Source organism: Populus nigra, chromosome 10 (assembly GCF_951802175.1).
Source record: "Populus nigra chromosome 10, ddPopNigr1.1, whole genome shotgun sequence".
NCBI classification, from domain to species: Eukaryota; Viridiplantae; Streptophyta; class Magnoliopsida; order Malpighiales; family Salicaceae; genus Populus; species Populus nigra.
In genome coordinates, this window is record NC_084861.1 from 13,428,728 (window position 1) to 13,448,800 (window position 20,073).

A 20,073-nucleotide genomic window follows, 5' to 3' on the forward strand; every position below is an offset into this window, starting at 1 on the left:
CTTAATATTTCACATCTCAGATTCTTCTTGATTTCATTTCTTGCACCGATCATGTTTGACCGATTTGGCAGCAGAAAGAAAATCAAAACACATGCCTGCAGCTATAGTTGAGGTTTAATGGCGATGATGCAAAACAAAAGGGCATTTAGAGATTCTTCCAAAAAGTCAAAGACGAGATGATAGAAGATGGATTATAACAATTTACATCTCTATAATATTTTCTATGATTTCGGTATACACCCGTCAACATCTGGAAATCTTTAACAGGTGGAATGGAAACTTCTTAACAATCTGCATGCAATGAATGTCTGAAGTGCAGTGAGATACCAAAAATATATTGAGTATTAATATCCAAGCACAAGTTTGCAAGCACGGTTTGGATATATCCACTACTCTTCGATTTGCTGCTAACTAATTGATATTCATTGACTGCCGGAAAATATCTTCATGGCCTATCAGAAGTTTCAACAGCATCGATGCTGTCGTTTTTTGTCGCAGCATCTAGAGTTGGCAAAATCATGTTGCAGTCTAACGGTCCTAGAATGAGAAATTTGGATGAAATTGATAAGTTCACCATAAAGCTAAGCTGCAATCAAGGTTCCCGGGGAGGTTAAGTTAGAAGCACAATCAAACTCTACCATTTACTTTGGAAAAGTAAGAGTCCCTGGCATGTGTTGACTACACTAATATCACAAATTTCATGCAGCCTCACCAATTTCTCAACGATGCACTTGAATGCATTTCCTTCAGCAGCGACAGCTGAATCAACCACCAAAGTTGAACCTTTTTTTATGGAACAAAACCATGGAAACAATAATAATTTTCAAATGGTGCATTTATTTTCACACTTAAAAGTGTTACATTGCAGAGGCTAACAGCAGTAGCATGCAGTGAATTATAACTAGACAAAGCCTTTCTTTTACCCAAAAGTCATCAGTATATATAACCACAAAGTGACTGAAACAAAAACTCTGCAAAACAATAAGAGGAGAAAGATGAACTCAAACAAAGCTAAATGCCCTTCATAATAAGCATTGATCTGGCACCTGGAGAGCACATTTCCAAATTCACCTGCGAAGGCATGGTAAGCTTATTAGAATGTTGCAAGGATTAGTTCCATGTTTGTTTTTCAGGCACTAGAGATAAGCAGCTTTCATTTTTTCTTCATCAAAAAAAGCTTTGACTGAAGGCACCTTTAAGTGCCACTTTCTTGTTGGATATGGTTATTTATCATGCATACAGAGAAGGAGGTGAAGCAAGGGCAAAAAAATTACCAGAAGGCCGCTCATCTTAGACAGGGTTCGTTTAGCATCAGTGCCTGAAAGACAACACGTTAGCGGCAATCATAAACCGGATAAAATTAAAAGGTAAAGGTAAGAAATGACGTAAAGAAATGCAGGTAGTCTCCACAAAATAATGAACGCAATCCACATTGTCCAGGTTGAGAACTTTAGGCTTGAGAAAAACTTTCACAAAATCATCCACTTAATTCTTGTCTTCTTCTCTCATGCATGCAAGAAACTCATGTACAGAGGAGGCATCTAATAAATCCATAACCACAAAAATAAAAATTGACAGGGCATTTTGTCCTATACACCAGAAATGAAAAATCTTAACAAACAACATCGACAAAGTATTGTTCCCCACGTTCTAAAACCAAATAGTTGCCATTCAAATACTTAGGCAACAGAGAGATGCATGTGCTCACCCTCGCAGGCCTTCTTCATAACAAGCTTTTGAAGGCAGAATTTGCTTTAGATTCATACATTGACGTAGATTGATAAAAAAAAAAGAACTATACAGATTCATTGGCGCATGAATCGCACATCTAGCAAACTAAAACAAGCAATGACCCCGTTTGGAATGTTGTAAACTATACAAAGCAAACCCTCAAAATTGGCGAGAAATCTTTCACTAACCGAGAAGGATAAGAATGTAATGTATTAATCTACACACAGATAGCTACATCTTTTATTATTCAAACTTTAACAAAAGAGAGTGAAGAAATGGCAACATCATCGTAATCTAGGGTTTCGCAGGCACACTTACTTTTTGTGCCTTTGCACGAAAGGAGAATTCTTCGCATCCTCCTCTGCAGAACAGGAAATTAAAACATTAATTCTGTAGAAATGTCATCTAAATCAGTCTTCAGTTATTTATACCCAAGACAGAAATATAAAGATTTTGTAACATTTATGTTTATTAATTCTAATCGAGTGAGTAAATTGCAATAAGATAGCTTAAGGCAGTGATTAAAACACGAATCACTACGCCAGATCTGAAATCTTAATAGAGAGGAAAGGCAAGGGGGTTTACCGGTGAGGCTGAGAGAGAATTTGGTGATGAGAGCGCCAGTGATGGCAAAGCCAACGAGGAAAGGCCAGTTACGGTTCCATTCTCTCTTGAAGAATACTGGCCATGGATCGAACTTCCTCATCCTTCTCTTTTTCGATTCTTTCTTCTGCGTGATTGTCTTTTAGATGCTGAAAAAATTATCAATGACTGCGGTGCGGGCGTCTAATTGACGGCAATGCAGAGGGAATCTGTTTGCTGACTGATGATGGTTTAGCACTGAACTGGTTTAGGTGCAGCCCATTCTGAGTAGACCTGCTTTGGGCTACCTTTCTGATGGCTTAGTTTCGGTGGGCTTCGGTTCTCTTGCCCTTTGGGCCTCTGTTCATGAACGTGAAGTTTAGTTTTCTTTCCATAATTTTTTATTTTTTATTTTTATAGATTGGAGATTTTTTTCCCTGGAGAAACTAACGGTTTGATAATCTTTCCGTGTTTCGTTACGGTTTGAACAGTTAACTGGTCACGAGAAATTTAATTGGGTAAAATAAATTTAACATAATCAATGTTTTATTTTATTCAATTAAATACTTCAGTTTAATTAGGTTTTATATGTCAAGCTACGATTAATAGCTACGTGTTCGGTAGAGGAGTCCATAAATTTTTTTAAAATATATCAAATTTACCTGCATGTTTTACCATGAAAGATTGGTTTTGAGTCTCTTTTGATCCTCGAGACATGAAACAAAAAAAGAATAAACTATTTATTTTGAACAGATTTTCAACCTTTGATCTGCTTTCTCTTGCATCTGAAACCTCGATTTTTGCAAACTGTTTTTCATTTTTAAAAAAAGATAAATAGTATTTCTAATCCTCTCGCTCTCATGTTCTTCTCTTTATACTATCCTTTTCCCCTGCACTCGTGTGACTTCTCTTCTTCTCCATATTGGCAGGTAGGAGATTACAACATACAGTAATTTCTATTACGTGAGCATAAACTCATTGTTTTCAAATGATAAATAAATAGTTTATTATCCCACGTTTTGATGTAAATCGGATCAGCTTTTTTATAACTTGAAAAAATATACATGTATCAATATGGTAGAATATTGAATGATATTTATTTTTAAATATTAAAATAATAATATATTAGATTAATTTAGATTAATTTTTTAATTTTTTAACCCTAGTTATAAAACTTTGATGACTGTATAGAAAATAAATAAAAAAATATGAATGTTAATTTCTAATCAACCCAAACTTAAATGATAAAATTGAACAACAAAATAAAAAACAATATACGGGTTAACATGTAAAACTATTAACCCAGATCAAGATGTTATGATAACCCCATAAAAAATAAATATAAAAATAATAAAACTCAATTTCTAAACAATTTAATATTAAATGATGAAATAAAAAAAACAACTCATAAAAAGTCAACCCAAACTAGCATGTTAAACTCACAACCTGAGTCATAATATGAAATAACTCCATGCAAAAAAAATATTATTAAAGCTCAGTCTCCAACAAATATAGCATTAGAAAGTTGAAATCGATAAAAAAAAAAAAAAGTAATGCGATCAGGGTAACTCCACTAAAAACAAATTGAAAAAAAAAATATAAGGTTCAATTCTCAAACAAACTAATATTAGAAACTAAAAATGAAAAAAAAAAGACTGAGTTATTGGAAGATGAAATTAAAAAAAATCAATTGAAAAGGGATAAAAAAAAATTGAATTTAGTCAATTCAGGTTAATCTATCGAACTTGTGATTTCTGGTCATGAGATTAATACAACTCCATGTAAAACAAATCAAAAAATAACGAACTCCAATTTAAAAAAATAATTTGATTAAAAATCAATCATATAAAATGAACAAAGTCAACTGGGATCAACTTTTAAATTCATAATCCAGGTCACGATATCGAGGTAACTCGATTGAAAAGAAAAGTGATACTTGATTTTCAACTAATCTAATATTGAATAATAAAATCGGAAAAAAAATTATAAAATAAAGCCCCCCAAAATTATTTTTTTATCAATAGAAGTTAACCCATTACCTTGCGACTTGGGTCATGAGATTAAGATAATTTTATAAAACATGACAAAAAAAAAATTGCTCTCGATAGACATAGTGTCAGGGCTGAAAAAAAAAAAAAACTAAATCCATGAGATTGATATATAACCCAAAAAAATATAATAAATTTTTTCTACGAAGTACAATTCTAAAACACAACCTATTACTGAAGGATAATTTAAAAAGTAAAAAAAATATATCAAGTTGGTGAAGGGTCAAACTAAAAAAAAAATAGACAAAAAAGAAAAAAAAATCATACATTGTATACTTTTCAAGTGAATAGTGTTTTGAGGATGTGGATACACTTATTTAGCCACACCAATTAGTGTTTGCTAACTATTTGATTTGAGTTCCGCCGTGAGCCATTTTTTTTCCGAGTTTATATTTGTTTTTTTTAGTATTTTCAAGGTAAAAAACAAATAAGAAGAACTTCCTTATCAAATAGAACTTATTGATATAAAAATTAAACTTCAAAAATATCAAGTAACCAAACAGGTATAATATATAAAATTCAAGGTTTTGAGTTAACTATTTTTATAAGAAATTTGAAACTATTATTCATTTATAGTTTTTTTACCTTAGCTTTTCACCTTTCAATTTATTCCTTACTCAACAAATCTGATTCATTTATGCCTATAAGTGATGCAATTACATGGAAAAAAAGTTTGAGAGTAGAAATTAAATAAAAATTATGAACCGTCGACAATAAAATTCAAGAAGGTAAACAATGCACGTGATTGATTACCTGTCATTTTGAACAGAGAGTCAACAAATGCATCATTTTCTATTGTCTCGAACCATTTAATTGTATCATTCATAACATTGGTTAAATATGTTCTTAGAACTACAAGAATCCAATTACTGAACTCCAAATTGCCTAAGGTATAATCCATGCAAAGGTGCGCTTGTTTTGCCGGGACAAGTTCTCTGAACATCATTACGAAAATACCCCACCCATCAAGTTGCACGAACTCAATTATTTTTTCCATGATCAGGTATTGTTTATAGACAAATTTCCCATATTAAATTGAGATTTGTTTAGCATTTTACAAGAAAAATAATTCGTGACTTCAAATTATAATTCAAATCTTTACTTTTTTTTCATTAGAGAAATATATTTGATATTGAATAATAATAATAATAAAAAGACTAAAAACAACTTTTTTTTCCTGGAAAAGAAAATGCAGCATAAGCATACAAATCTAGAGCTAAAAAATATAACTTTTAATTAAAACAAAATCTAAATCCAATTTTGCATCAAACTTTTGATTCAACAAAAGTTTTTCATGAATGCTTTTTTTTTAAATCAGTATTTAAAAATTAACATGAATTAAAATGAAAAGTAATGTCAAACATGACTTGGATATATTTGGATATATTTTTTAGACACATTATTATATATAATTAGCATGATATATTAAAAATATATATAATTTTTTTACTAGAATTCAAGATAATAACATGATACATTTATAACCCAGATCAATTCACGAAATTTTTTAAAGCCGATAGCGAGACTGCCGAGACACACGAATGCATGACCGAGAGCCGAGAGGTTTATCTGACATCCAAACCAGGACCTTACAAGTCCTATCTTTTTTAATAAATTAGAGATCTTATTGATTTGCCCATATTTTACACGTGGACAGTGATCGGACCCTTCACACGTCCGTGTCCCTGATGCTCGGGCATGAGAAGAAGGACCTTCCTAGGAGCCTAGGAGAGTAGGAGGGACCCTTTACCTGGGTTAGGAGACGTACTCACCCTCGATAGGATCTGAATAAACTCCTTCCCGCGCTCCGAGTGAACCCAACCAATAGGAAAACATAGCAATCATCAGACATCAGCCGAGGTTCTCTCACCTCTCGATTCATTAGAATAATCATACTTTTACTGCAATGGCACGTACGAGTGTATTTTAGAATTCCATCCCACACAGTCTCATAAATTTTTTTAAAAAATTAATACATGCTAAAAAAATATTAAAAAATTAATACAATTTGAATATAACTAAATGATGAATAATTATTATTTTTAAAATAATTTAATTTACAGTTTAATTAACATGTATAAAAATTCAACTTAAAATTTTAGAAAGATCCATGATCAATAAATAAAATTCCAAACTCAATGGCAAAAGAAAAATGAGTAACTGGAGACACATCAAAGCTATGTTTTCAACACAATTGATATCCTAAAAAAAAATCTCAATGATAAAATTATAATCACACCTTAAAAGATTATTAAACATAGTTGTAATTTATTAGGTGTTTTATTCCAAGTTAATTTATAGTTAATTACAACCTCGTTTAGTGTTTTTACAATATATAGTTGGAATCGTTTTGTAGAGATTTTTTCAACGGTATAAGATGTGTTAGTGTTTCAAGCTCTGATTATGGAACTCACAAGATTGATGAAAAAACTACACACTTTATTAAGCAAAGCGGGGCTGTTTAAATACAGCTCTTTACATGACAGAATTGAGAAATATTAGCCACTACTTCTACTATCTCTACTGTGATGATCCGCAGATCAAATCACCACAAATATGGCGTGAGAATAGGTCCACTTCTTGACTACCACGCTAGCTGAGAATATCGTGGGAATAGGTCTACTCCTTGACTGCCACATCAATTGAGAAACATGTTATTATTCTGCACTTATGCATGCATGCATATATTTATTCAAATGAACTTAACAAATCCTCCCCTAAACTGAGCATGTCGTGTTTGTTCAGCTCAGTTTAATGCCTTCTTCTCTTGTACTCCTAAGAGCATGCGGAGTTTCACAAAATCTTTGAATTTGAGTGGTTTGGTCATGATGTCCGCTATTTGCTCATTTGTTCCACAGTAGACTAGTTCCACTTCTCCCTTCTTGATCAAATCTAATAATCTTCTTCAACACTGTTTAGAACTTCCTTCATCCATATACTATGACATGCACATGTGGTAGCTGCTATATATTCGGCCTCCGTAGTTGATAGTGTGACGATTGGCTGCTTCCTGGAACTCCATGCTACTGCCCCATCTCCCATCATGAACACATACCCGGACGTGCTTTTTCCTCCATCTAAGTCTCCCGCAAAATCGCTATCTGTGTAGCCTTTGAGGATGTTATCTGAACCTTTCTTGTAGAAAACACCGAAATCAATTGTCCTCTTTAAATACCGAAGTATTCTTTTTGCAGCTAGTAAATGTCCTTCTTTTGGCGCGGCCATGAATCTGCTTAAGAAACTTACAGCATACATTATATTAGGTCGAGTTTGTCGTAATGTACATAAGGCTACCAATCAATTGCTTGTATTCGATGCTGTTTACTTCTTCTCCTTTCTCTTGTGATGATAACTTAGTTCCTGGAACCATTGGATTATTAACTACATTGCAGCTGCCCATTCCAGACCTCGTAAGAATTTAAAATAATTTATTTTACAGTTTAATTAACATGTATAAAAATTCAACTTAAAATTTTAGGAAGATCCATGATCAATAAATAAAATTCCAAACTCAATGGCAAAAGAAAAATGAGTAACTGGAGACACATCAAAGCTATGTTTTCAACACAATTGATATCCTAAAAAAAATTCTCAATGATAAAATCATAATCACACCTTAAAAGATTATTAAACATAGTTGTAATTTATTAGGTGTTTTGTTCCAAGTTAATTTATGGTTAATTACAACCTCGTTTAGTGTTCTTGTAAAATATAGTTAGAATTGTTTTGTAGAGATTTTTTCAACGGTATAAGATATGTCGAAAACAAAGCTATGGTAACCCATTATTTTTTTCTTTTTATATTTTTTTCTTGTCATATCACCTTATTTTCTATTTCTTCACTGACTATTAAATCTTAAATCTGTTTTTTAGGTATTGGATTTATGTAAAATTTTAGATTGACTTTTATTTATGTTAATTAATTTGCAAAAAAAACCATATAATAAAACCTGACTAAACAATCATTATTTTAAATAGTAGTTGTATAAAAAAATTATATTTTTAAAAGAGACTACTATTTTAAATAATTGATGTATAAAAAAATAATATTCTTGAACACAATTATATTCAAATTATATTATTTTTCAAATACCTTTCAACATGTTTTATTGTTCAAAAACTTTTAGCAAACTACATTATTAAAAAAAAAGAGAAAAAACCCCACACACGATCTAATTGCAAACAATGTTATCCATGCGATTATTTTGTTAGCACGAGATATATAAGTAAATTAGACGACATGAAAATGGCTAGCTGTCCTCTCATCGTTTGAATGTGTACTGTTGTGACGTGTGGTTTGTTTTGGGTGGAATCCAACAGCTGCCTACGTCAGCTCGACCCACTGCTGTAATGAACGGGGATGGGCCTGTGTCTGTGCTGAAGGCGTGACTCGTGATCGAGTCACGTTTGTCTTTCTTTCCAAACCTGTCTTCTGTTGCCCTCTCTTCCTGACGAGGACGTGTCTGGAAGGCTCATTTTCAATCTACATCGGTGTGACGGGCAGGCACTGAAAAATGAAACAGAGGAAAAGCTCGAGAATTTCTTCGAAGTTGATTTTAAAATCCCATGTTTTGAAGGACATTCTTGTCATTTAAAGGGCACATGATAACATATCAAGAAATATATAAACATGCAAAATTACAATGTTGAAGTTTATAATTCACATTTCATTCCTCGATGGTAATAAGCACATTATGACTAGCCCTTTGAATTTGCATAGTAGTAAGAACAACAACAATAAAGGACTTTTTATAGTATGAATCTCTGTATGTTTATTTTTATTGTTGCATGTACCAGTAAAAACAAAAAATATAATAGTAAAAATATAAATTTACTGTTTCTGCTCCTGTGTTTTGTTGTTGTGGAGAGTTCTACTCCATGTAGCAAATACAGAAGCAAAAGCAAAAATAAATACATCCTAGTCAACTTTATTGGCAAACAATATTTTGTATATAAAACTCAAATTGTAGATGCCAGCATTTCAATATTTTCCACCCCCAGACAACTTTATACCACAAACAACAGCTAGGTACATATATAACATTTAACTTAGACTTTATTTGTAGTTTCTATCAAATTGCTATGAGAGAATGAGACCATCATAAATAAACACAATAATCAGCAACTCAAGTCCTGACAAAAACATGTTACGAGGAATTTTGCTTAACCATATGTTACAAGTATGCAGTAAATAATTATGATTTTAAATAATTAAAAGTATGTTTGTTTGCGAGATGCGCCACATGCGACGCACCTCTTAAAAAAACATGAAATTCATGTTTTTATATAAGATATGCTGTATGGTGTACCTTATAAATAAACACATTTCTAGCTAAATGTCATAAATGTCATGAACAAATCTTTTGAAATTAGAATGTCATTTTAAAAAGATATTTGACATTGTGTTCAAAATATTGTTTATCTATAATTTTATTTTTTTATTTAAATTAATTTTTTTAGTGTATTTTGATTTTTTTAATGTGTTGATATCAAAAATATATTTTAAAAAATAATAAAAAATATTATTTTAATAAATTTTCAATTAAAAATTATTAAAAAAAACATCACAAACTCAACATGAAACATGCTATTTGACGGGGTACCACTACTATTTACACCATCAAGATGTAAACTTTACTCATGGAAACATCTTACCGAATTTCTCACCATCAAAATAATGTGGTAACAAAAAGAGAAAACAGGGAAAAGAAAAAAAAGTAAGGAAAGAAAAATACGCCGAGGCAAACACAACCATACAAAAAGCACAGTTACCAAGACACCCTTTTGATACAAAATGCCAAAAGAACATGCGCCCACATAAACTCACTGGCTTGGACACAACCCCATCCGTGGGCCCTTCTTACCCAACCACCGCAAAAAAAGAAAAAAAAACCGTCACTTGTAAAATCAAGGAAAAAAAAAAAAAAGAAAGAAAAAGAAAAAGAAAAAAGCACATGCTTCTAGTCGAGTCCCTGTACCAGCTATTACTTAACCGCCTCTTCTTCTCTATCCTTCTCCACCCAAGCAATCAACAAACAAACACTCACCTGAAGCTCCACAAATTTCTCTTATTAACCAGACACCACATCCAAACACCAAAACCTTCTCACATCTTCACATTTTCCTTGTGCTTCTCTTTTAATTTTCTCCTGGAGTCTCGCAATCATGGGGATTCCAGCTGATGATGTCGTTTTGATCCAGCAAGGCAGCGGTTCCAATGACCCCACCGTCGTCACCGTCAATTGCCCTGACAAGTCTGGCCTTGGATGCGATCTCTGCAGAATAATTCTCGAGTTTGGGCTACACATTACTCGCGCAGGTACTTGCATTTCGTGCCCATGTTTTAATTCCTAGCAAAATTTGGCCCTTCTTTTCTTTTTTGGATTGTTATTTACGGGTGTGAATTATATATAGTAGATGAATAAGCTCCACGGTGATAATCTTTCTTGAATTTCGTAGGATATTCAATGATTCTAAATGATGGAATATCTCCCTCTCTCCTTTTCTTTTGACGATGGCAGATTTTCAAACGGATGGAAAGTGGTGTTACATAATATTCTGGGTGGTTCAACGTTCAAACTCGCTAAGACTTGATTGGGATAGCTTGAAAAACCGGCTCTTGATTGTGTCTCCTCCATGTCTGGCTCCACTTTATTACGATCACAAATTGAATGGTTCCACGGCTGCTCCTTCTGTATATCTGTTGAAGTTTTGTTGTGTTGACAGGAAAGGATTATTGCATGGTAACTACGAAGATGATGGCAGGCTTGATGTACTTTGTTTTGCTGTTTAATTCAAGGAATGAAAGTAACATGGCTCGTGCTTTTTACCTGTGTAGATATCACTGAAGTTCTAACGGAGCTTGAATTTACAATTCAAAGACTAAAAGTGATGACAACACCAGACGAGAAAGTCGTGGACTTGTTCTTCATTACAGATGGCAGGTGAATTTTCCCTTTTTATTGTTTTCTCTGTTGAATTTGCTTATATTGAATATATGGAACCTAACTACAATAAATGTCACTACACTGTGTTCAATGCACCTTCCGATGATGTTTGCTGGCTACCTATTGATGACGAAGCGATTAATTGCTTTAGAAGTTTACCTGTAACTGTTTCTTCGTTTGAAATTATTGAAAATTCTCGTAGTTTTTGCTTGTGAAATACGGCTGTCTTGTCAATATACTGTTTCATCCCGACATTGACAATTGCCTGGGGTTATAAAGTAATTGTAAAAAAAACGTGCTTGTCTTCATAAAGGAACAGCAATGTTATGTTTTGGTTCCAGATGTCCTCGACACTTGCTTTTTTGGATTCAAATCGTGCTCAAGGGGTCCCTATTTCTTCACCGTTATTCCACAAGTGGCTCATCACCAGCTAGTCCAGGGATGACCACATGGTACATGGCTTTTGCTGCAAACTTGTAACTCACTCCAGTAACCGAGATCAATGACTGTCCTCGGAGCAGGAAAGCATTATCTATAGAAAGGCATGCGATAAAATATGAAACTTATTATCAACAATCCTTAGTTGCCTAATTTCTTATTGAAGTATTGTAGATATATGGCTGTGGCATAATAGAGGGTAGGAAAGAGTAATTGTTAACCTGGCCAGAGAAATCTACCTCATGGAAAAAAATTAGCGCTGGGCCAACAAAACCTTATAACAAATAGATCATAAGCCTTTTGCCATGATAATCGGAAGCATATTTCAGAAAATTAAACTGCTTAAAAACCTTTTTTTTTATAATGTTGATCACATGGCATGTTTCTTGTAAAGTTTTGAAGTTGACTTGCTTCTGCTAAAAACTTCTACTGATTCTCTTCCATTCAGCTTGGATGAATTTTCTGTTAGTGCCATGTTCTATGTTTTTAAAATCGTCTTCTATTTGAGCATGAGTAGGTGTTGGTCCCCTCCAGCACTGCTTTCTAATACTGTCTGAGCCAAGGTCTTGGGCGGTTTGTTTCTTTGATCATGACGAGTAGTTCCAGGAAGCACATATCATAATTGGACAAAAACTGTTCTTATATTTATCTGGTTATATATCAGTTCGAAGTTGATCTGTCAAAAAAGAAAAGAAAATAAAAAAATGTCATTTCACAATTGATATTTGGTAGTCTCTTTCCAGGGAGCTCTTACACACGAAAGAAAGGCGAGATTACACATGTGGATATTTGTGTGAAGTATTCAAAGAGTATTGTATCAGCTGTGAACTTCAGTTGGCCGGTCCTGAATGTGAAAATCAGCGGACTTTCTCTTCCCTCCCAATGGCAGTTGCAGAAGAATTGTTTAGCTGTGAGCTGTCAGAAAAGGAATCCTGTACGCAAGCACTTGGGACAGCTACAACACCACCAAAGAAGGCCATCGTTACAGTGGATAATCTTTTGAGCCCAGCTCATACATTGCTTCAAATACAATGTGTTGATCAAAAAGGTCTCTTTTATGACATCTTGAGAACTTCAAAGGACTTAAATATCCAGGTACAGTGGTCATGAGATTAATACCAACAACACTTCTTAATTTGTGTGCTATGTTATTGATCCTGGCCATCTTGAAATGGATCAAGTTGCACAAAATATCACCTTCCCATTTAAGATGCTTACAGACTGAGAAATCATGTTAGTACGAGCATTGTCCTGTCTCATGACTCTTCTCCTTTCAAACCTTTTGCTGGATTATTTTCATTACTTTTCTCCGACCGTCTCTGGAAATAATGTACATAGCATGCTATTGTTCCATTAATGCTATAGAATCTATCCCATTAAGTTTCACAGCAGTGCCACTTGTTGCTCTTTTGCATCTTTTTGTGGCACTAAATGGTTGATTGCAATGTATATTTTAACAATACATGGCTGTTTTGTTTCTAATGTAGGTAGCTTATGGTAGATTCTCATCTAGCATAAAAGGATACCATAACATGGATCTATTAATTCGGCAAACAGATGGGAAGAAGATTGTGGATCCCGAACTTCTGGCCAATACTTGTTCTCGATTGAAGGAGGAGATGCTTCATCCATTACGAGTGATCATCACCAACAGAGGCCCAGATACTGAACTCTTAGTAGCTAACCCTGTTGAGTTATGTGGCAAGGGAAGACCACGTGTATTTTATGATGTTACTTTAACTCTGAAAAAGTTGGGAATATGCATTTTTTCGGTAAGAGTTCAATATCCGCTTTTCTCCCACTTCGGCTTCTATCATCCACTATGTATGAGCAAGTTCTCTTCCTTGTTAATTTGCAGGCCGAAATTGGAAGGCACTCAACTCAGGATCGCCAGTGGGAAGTCTACAGGTTCCTCTTGGATGAAAATTGCGACGTTCCGTTAGCAAGTAGTCAGGCCAGAAATCAAATAGTGGACAGAATTAGAAGAACATTAATGGGCTGGTAGAATGATCCACTGGAAAACAGCATTGATAATGAAATTGGTTTTGCCTTCTCGCATCGCATGTGTACCCATCTCTCTAGGTGGACAGCTCCGCGCTGCAATGCTGTCCCTATTTGCCGATCATGAACCAAACCGATCATTGAGGTCATGCAGCAAGATAATCTATTCTCTATGTATAACCAGGCTTCTTGCTGTAATCAATTCGTTTCCTGGCTATTAAAATTTAGTGTTTCATTTCCATCCTCTACCGTGTAGTCAAATGAGCATCCATCGCATCTTTAGAAGATGCACGAAGCGATCCCTTTGCAATGAAAGTGTAAATTATCTAATAAACTCTTTCCTCAGTATTTATTTTAAAAAAAAAACTAGGATGAGGGCTGGGACGTAGTGATAGCAAATCTTGTAAGGTTTTGTACTTTACCTTTCGTGATGCAACAAAGGGATGCTAAGGTAAGATGCACTCCAGACGCTTAGGCCAACAAATTTGCCGTTGAGTCGTTGAGAGGTCGTTGGGTAACCCGGGAAGAGCTGTAACGGGTGGTCTTTTTCATGATCAATTGGTGATTGGTTACCGCGTTTTTCGGGCTCTCTTGGAGCAGCAACCATCATTTTAGCTGAATTTCAAAGCCCGCACTGGCCTGCCTTTGGCATGGGGTTTTCAGGCTTCAGATCAGTAGTGCTGGAAACTGACAAGAAGGAAGCCGTGCGTGCCATTTTCGGTGCCACCTCTCCAGCTCATCCTTGTTTTATCCCAACTGGTGACATCTGTGTTCTTCAGTGAGGGTGGCAGCGTTCATAATCTTCGTGAAGGTAACCAAGCTCTGATTTCTCGGCCAAGATTGGTGATGAGGGTCAACTTATATGGCAGCATGCTTCTCCAGCCCCCGGTATCGGTCTATTCTTTTTGCAGATATGCCTGCAGTTGAGGTCTTGAGGTCCCACTTTGTTTTTTGCTTTCAACCACATCACAAAGAAATAAAAGATTTTGGAGGAATCAGACTTCGTGTGTGTTCGTGATTGCTTTCAATCTAAAATGTGCTTGCTTTCAATAGCGTGATAACTCTCTCTGTTTGTTGCTTTTGGTGTTAAGAGGCCATGTAGAATTTACCATGTCACTTTCTGAGGAATTTCAGCTTTTCAATCTAAAATGTACTTATGGCTGCTTTGGAGGAGGAGGCCATCGTATCTTAACATTAAACCATTGTATTTTACATAATAATATTTTGTTTATACGAGTGGAAAGGAGAAATTTGATTTTATTAACATAAGTAACTCCCAATAGTAATTCTTTTTTTTTCCTCGTCTCTATCTATTTATCTCGTATTTAAGTAAGTTAATTATGGAATAATATAGAATTTATACAGCAAAAAAAACCAAGGAAAGGGAGACGAATTACACGATATTACTAACGACGAGGACATTAATGTACTCTGATCTGCAGTTATTCCTGTCTTTGTTTGCTGCTGCCTAGTTTGATTCTCTATAACCACAATGTCTTTTACAGAAAAGAAGAAACAGACTCCAATCGTCAAAATCAATAAAAATGTGTGCGCTGGAAAAACGAGGCAACGTCTACATCCTGACATCAACCGGCAACGATGAGCACAGGCTAAACCCAACACTCCTCGACTCAATCCGATCAGCACTCAGCCGCCTCCACTCCGAACCCACCTCCCCTTCCTCCGTTTTGATCACCACCGCACACGGTAAATTCTTCTCCAATGGCTACGATCTTTCGTGGGCCCGATCCACAACATCCCAATCCATCACGCCATCTCGCTACAGGATGATGTCATCAAAATTGCGTGGTCTCGTATCCGATCACGTTTCTCTTCCCATGTCAACGATTGCAGCTATCACGGGACACGCGTCGGCAGGGGGGGTGGTCTATGCTTTGTGTCGTGATTATGAGGAGAGATAGGGGGTTTTTGTATACGAGTGAGTTGGATATTGGGCTTGTGGTGCCTGCTTGGTTTATGGCGTTGCTGGAGCGTAAATTTAGGGACGTGAAGGCGAGGAGGGATGTGGTGTTGAAGGCAGCGAAGTTGACGGCGAAGAAAGGGGTGTTTGACATGAGGTTAAACTTATTTTTTGTTAAATTTTTTTAATATTTTTAAATTAAATTAATATTTAAAAATATATTTTTAATATATTTTTAAATAAAAAATATTCCAAACAATAATATTCACGATACTTTTAAATATGATGAAAATATTTAAGAGTAATTGTGATGGGTAGGTGGAGATCCGTTTGGAAATATGGATTAACTTGTATTTTTAAAAAATTTAAATTTTTTTATAATAAATTAATTTTATTTTATATTTAAAAATCGTTTTAATATATTGATTTCAAAAATTATTTTTAAAAAATAAAAAAAAATTATTTTAATATATTTTTAAATAAAAAATATTTTAAATTACATTTACAACCTCAACTCACTTTCAAGTAAACTATAAAAATCAGATGAGTTAGATTTGATGAGACTGTTAAAAAGAAGAACAAGAAGGGAAATAGATTAAAATTGTACTGCAATTAACGTCCTCTAATAGTCGAGACTATGGGAAATAATAATTGAAAATATAAAATATTTTTTTATATGTTATTGAAGTTTTATAATTAAATGATCATAAATTTAAATTTTATTATTTTTATTTATTTGATAAAAATTAAATATGTAATATTCTGAGCATGGGTAATTTTAAAACTTGAAAGAATATATAAAAAAATAATTTAAATTTTATTTAATAATTTAAATTATTAAATTAAAAGGTTTCTTATTAAAAATTAAAACGGGAATAAAGGGATTAAAATTGTGATTAGTTCTTTGATTGTCATGGAAATAATATGGAGATTTGCCATGTCTGGCGAATTCTTTCCATGTTTTATATGTCGTACACATTGTTGGTGCATCTTTCATGTATACTAGTTCCATAACCCGCACAATGTTGCGAGTTAATTTTTTTATAAAAAATATTAAGATCTAAAAGTATTAGATTTTTTTGTAAAGTTGTACCAAAGAGTCTTGAGTTTGACTGCAATATCTGGCGTAAGAGTAATATTTATAATATTAATAATAACATTAAACTTGCATGATCCAAGTTTAAGTAGGTATGGCTACAATACCAAACCTAATAGTCTTGGATGTGGGTTTGACTGCAAGGTCGTGTCATAAAAATATGATAATTAAATAGATTAATTAAAAAGAAAAAAACCAACAAAAAGAAAAAAAAAACTAACGAAGAAAAAGAAAAAATATGAATTAACTAGGTTAACCATTCAAAGCAAGTTAACCCATCAAACCTTTGATTCGTGTCGTGAAAGTTTGATAACTAAATAGAAAAAAAAATTATGGGTTACCCAGAATTTTTTAGGCTAACTCGTCAAACCCGGAATTCGTATCATGAAAGTTTGATAACTAAATAGAAAAAAATTGAACATTAACAAACTAAATTAAATAAAAAAACCAAAACAAACAAAAGGCATCAACCTTTTTCATTCTGGACTGCATTGTGCAGTCCTCAGTCAAAGGCATAAAAATAGCAAAAAAGCAAAAAGAAAAAAATTTCTCTAACTAGCCAAACCTAAGACAACTAAATAGAAAAAAGACATCAACCAATAACTAAATAGAAAAAAATTTAATATTAATGAACTAAATTAAATAAAAAATTATTAATTCAAAAGAAAAAATAATAGAAAAAAACTTATAAGAAGAAAAAAACTAATGAAGAAAAAGAAAAAAAATCTAAATTAACTGGATTAACCTAATAAATCTAAGATATGTGTCATGAAAGTTTAATAACTAAATAGAAAAACATTTAATATCAACAAACTAAATAAAAAAATTAATTAAAAATAAAAAAAAGCGTCAGTCTTTTCACCGTGGACTGCACTATGCAGTCCATAGTGAAAGGCATAAAAAGGAAAAAAAACTAAAAGCATCAATATTTTTACCGTGGACTGCATACAATATTAAAAAATAAAATCGGAAGAAAAAAAACTAATGAGAAAAGAGAAAAAAATCTGAATCAACTGGGTTAGCTCGTCAAAGCAGGTTAACCCATCAAACCTTAAATTCATGTCGTGAAAGTTTGATAACTAAATAGAAAAAAACATTTGACGGGTTATCCAGAATTAATTGAGCTAACCCGTCAAACCTGGAATCCGTATCATGAAAGTTTGATAACTAAACAGAAAAAAATTAAACATTAACAAACTAAATTAAATAAAAAAATTCATTAAAAGAAAAAAAACAAAAAAAATTTTAAAAAAAGCTTTTTAGTATATGTTATAATATAATAATAATAATAATATAATATATTAATAATGGGAAAAGTCTAAAAAGTGTGGGAAAGCTCAGTATTTTTTCCACGTTTTTTAGAGTATTGCTAATTAAGTGTGTTGTTGGCATGACAGGAAGATGTATTATAACAGGATTGGGTCCATATTTTTAAAATTTAAAAAATATTTTTTAAAAAATATTATAACCGTGTTGTGTTTAGTATTGTAATAATTATTGTTTTTAAAAATAGTTTTTATTTTAAAAATATATTAAAATAATATATATTTTTAATATTATTTTTATTATTAACAAGTCAAAAACTATTAAGAAATAAAATTTTTTTTCTTGAAAAGCACACAAAGAAATTTACAGTAAAAAGAAAATCCTTACCGTTGAAAAAGAGAAACGGATGGAGCCTGATGGACAACAAAAGCGTGATAAAATTAGGTCAGTCTTAAGAAATTTTTCACGGGAGATTTCGGTCAATAAGACTACTGGTCAACACAGGAGATGGTATTTTACTTTACCAAATTGATAAACACGAGAGCTTCAAGTCTACTATTCAACACCCACTACTATCTTTGGTCAATAACCCAAAATGGTATCTGCTAGTGATAATAAGAATAAAGTCCCGTTTATTTACCATAAAGTAGTTTTTTTAGAAAGTAAATTTTAAAAAAGTATTTTTCAATGTTTGGTAGTATAATAAAAAATAAATTAGACAACACTTTCCAGTGTTTGGTTATGTTATGGAAAATGAGCTGGAAAATAACTTATTAATGTTTTATTTTTCTCAAGTTTATTAAAATAATAAGGAACAAATCTTACAAATTAAAAAGTTGAATGAGAATGAAATTGAAAAAAAAAAATAATTTCATAAATGATCTCAAATAAAATAAATAATAATCAAAATAATAGAGATCAAATCTAAAAAATTAAAAAAAAATGAAAGGTGAAGAAATTAAAATAATAATAATTAACATTTTATAAATTATTTCAAATAAAATAAGTAAAAATCAAAAGAATGAGAACCAAATTTGATAGATAAAAAATTTTAATAAAAAAATGATAAGGAAAAAGGAAATAGCAATTATAAAATAAGGACCAAAATTAATATAAAAATTAAATTTTAAGAGATGGAATTAAAAAATAAATATTCAAAACAAATTATATATAACAATCAAAAGTTTGACGATCAAATTTGATATAATCAGCAAATAATGACATTTCTAATTTTTTCACAACTTTCGAAAAGTGTTTCCACCCAAATTTTTCAGGAAAACACTTTCCTGAAAACCAGGCCAAATTTTCCTTTTACTAGAAAGTATTTTCCGTTGACCAACTTTTCCAATAGCAAACAAACACATGAAAGTTTAGAAAGTGGTTTCCCGGAAACCACTTTCCATAAAACAAACACAGCCTAAAGAAAAAACACTTTTTTGGAAACCAAACCAAATTTTTATTTGACTAGAAAGTGTTTTTCGTTGACCAAAAAGTGTTTTTCGTTGACCAACTTTCCTAATGGCAAACAAACACGGGAAAGTTTGGAAAGTGATTTCCCGCAAAATGAATTATGGGAAACAAACATGACCTAGGATAGGTCACTTGAGTTCTTGGCTTAGCGGTGGTAGGGGCTTGTTTCCTTTCTCTGCACCTGGGTTCGAACCTTACTATGCACGCCTGTCACTCATACGGTGCCTTACATGCTTACTGGGTTTGCAGGATGTTCAGTCGGCTGTGGGATTAGTCGCGGTGCGCGCAAGTTGGTCCGGATACCCACGTATAAAAAAAAGAATAAGATAGGTTGCACCGAGGCTTCTTGCACAGCTATCATGACAGGGGTTTCCTGACTCTGTCTTCTGGATTCAAGTCTCAGCATGCATGTCTGTCATCCCCATAGTGTTTTACTTGCCTACTGGGCTTGCATGGTGTTTAGTGGGTCTGAAAATTAGTCGTGGTGCGTGTAAGCTGGCCCGTACACCCCGATTATTAAAAAAAAGAATAAGATAGGTTGATTACAAGAGGTGTAGCTCAGTTAGTTAGATTT

The 20,073-nt window shown here is 33.0% G+C and overlaps 2 protein-coding genes and 1 pseudogene across 3 annotated transcripts; 2 read left to right on the forward strand and 1 right to left on the reverse strand.

The window, feature by feature from the left end:
* Nucleotides 1–177: 177 nt before the first annotated feature.
* On the reverse strand, nucleotides 178–2,570 carry LOC133705242 (ATP synthase small subunit 6, mitochondrial-like). Of its 2 annotated transcripts, XR_009844238.1 has the most exons (5): nucleotides 2,317–2,414; nucleotides 2,050–2,092; nucleotides 1,275–1,318; nucleotides 713–1,071; nucleotides 178–586 (listed from the first exon to the last, which is right to left on the reverse strand). XR_009844238.1 is itself a non-coding variant. In XM_062130384.1 (2 exons), the coding sequence occupies exons 1-2, from the start codon at nucleotides 2,435–2,437 to the stop codon at nucleotides 2,046–2,048; spliced, it is 168 nt and encodes a 55-aa protein (XP_061986368.1). In that variant the 5' UTR covers nucleotides 2,438–2,570. The 2 variants fall into 2 exon arrangements, 1 of the variants encoding a protein (XP_061986368.1); XM_062130384.1 differs by lacking the exons at nucleotides 178–586; nucleotides 713–1,071; nucleotides 1,275–1,318 and having other exon boundaries at nucleotides 2,046–2,092; nucleotides 2,317–2,570.
* A 7,760-nt stretch (nucleotides 2,571–10,330) lies between these two features.
* LOC133704495 (ACT domain-containing protein ACR9-like) lies at nucleotides 10,331–13,987 on the forward strand. Its single transcript, XM_062129328.1, has 6 exons — nucleotides 10,331–10,679; nucleotides 10,882–11,103; nucleotides 11,199–11,304; nucleotides 12,489–12,840; nucleotides 13,233–13,517; nucleotides 13,604–13,987. The coding sequence occupies exons 1-6, from the start codon at nucleotides 10,526–10,528 to the stop codon at nucleotides 13,748–13,750; spliced, it is 1,266 nt and encodes a 421-aa protein (XP_061985312.1). The 5' UTR covers nucleotides 10,331–10,525; the 3' UTR covers nucleotides 13,751–13,987.
* A 216-nt stretch (nucleotides 13,988–14,203) lies between these two features.
* Nucleotides 14,204–19,773, forward strand: LOC133705326 (enoyl-CoA delta isomerase 1, peroxisomal-like; annotated as a pseudogene).
* The last annotated feature ends 300 nt before the right edge of the window (nucleotides 19,774–20,073 follow it).

Coding starts and splice junctions, on each gene's coding strand:
- LOC133705242 (XM_062130384.1), bottom strand. CDS start 2,437: ATGAGGAAGTTCGATCCATGGCCAGTATTCTTCAAGAGAGAATGGAAC. Junction 2,093..2,316: donor ATTCTCTCTCAGCCTCACCG/GTAAACCCCCTT, acceptor CCTGTTCTGCAG/AGGAGGATGCGAAGAATTCT.
- LOC133704495 (XM_062129328.1), top strand. CDS start 10,526: ATGGGGATTCCAGCTGATGATGTCGTTTTGATCCAGCAAGGCAGCGGT. Junction 11,104..11,198: donor CAGGAAAGGATTATTGCATG/GTAACTACGAAG, acceptor TTACCTGTGTAG/ATATCACTGAAGTTCTAACG. Junction 12,841..13,232: donor CAAAGGACTTAAATATCCAG/GTACAGTGGTCA, acceptor TTTCTAATGTAG/GTAGCTTATGGTAGATTCTC.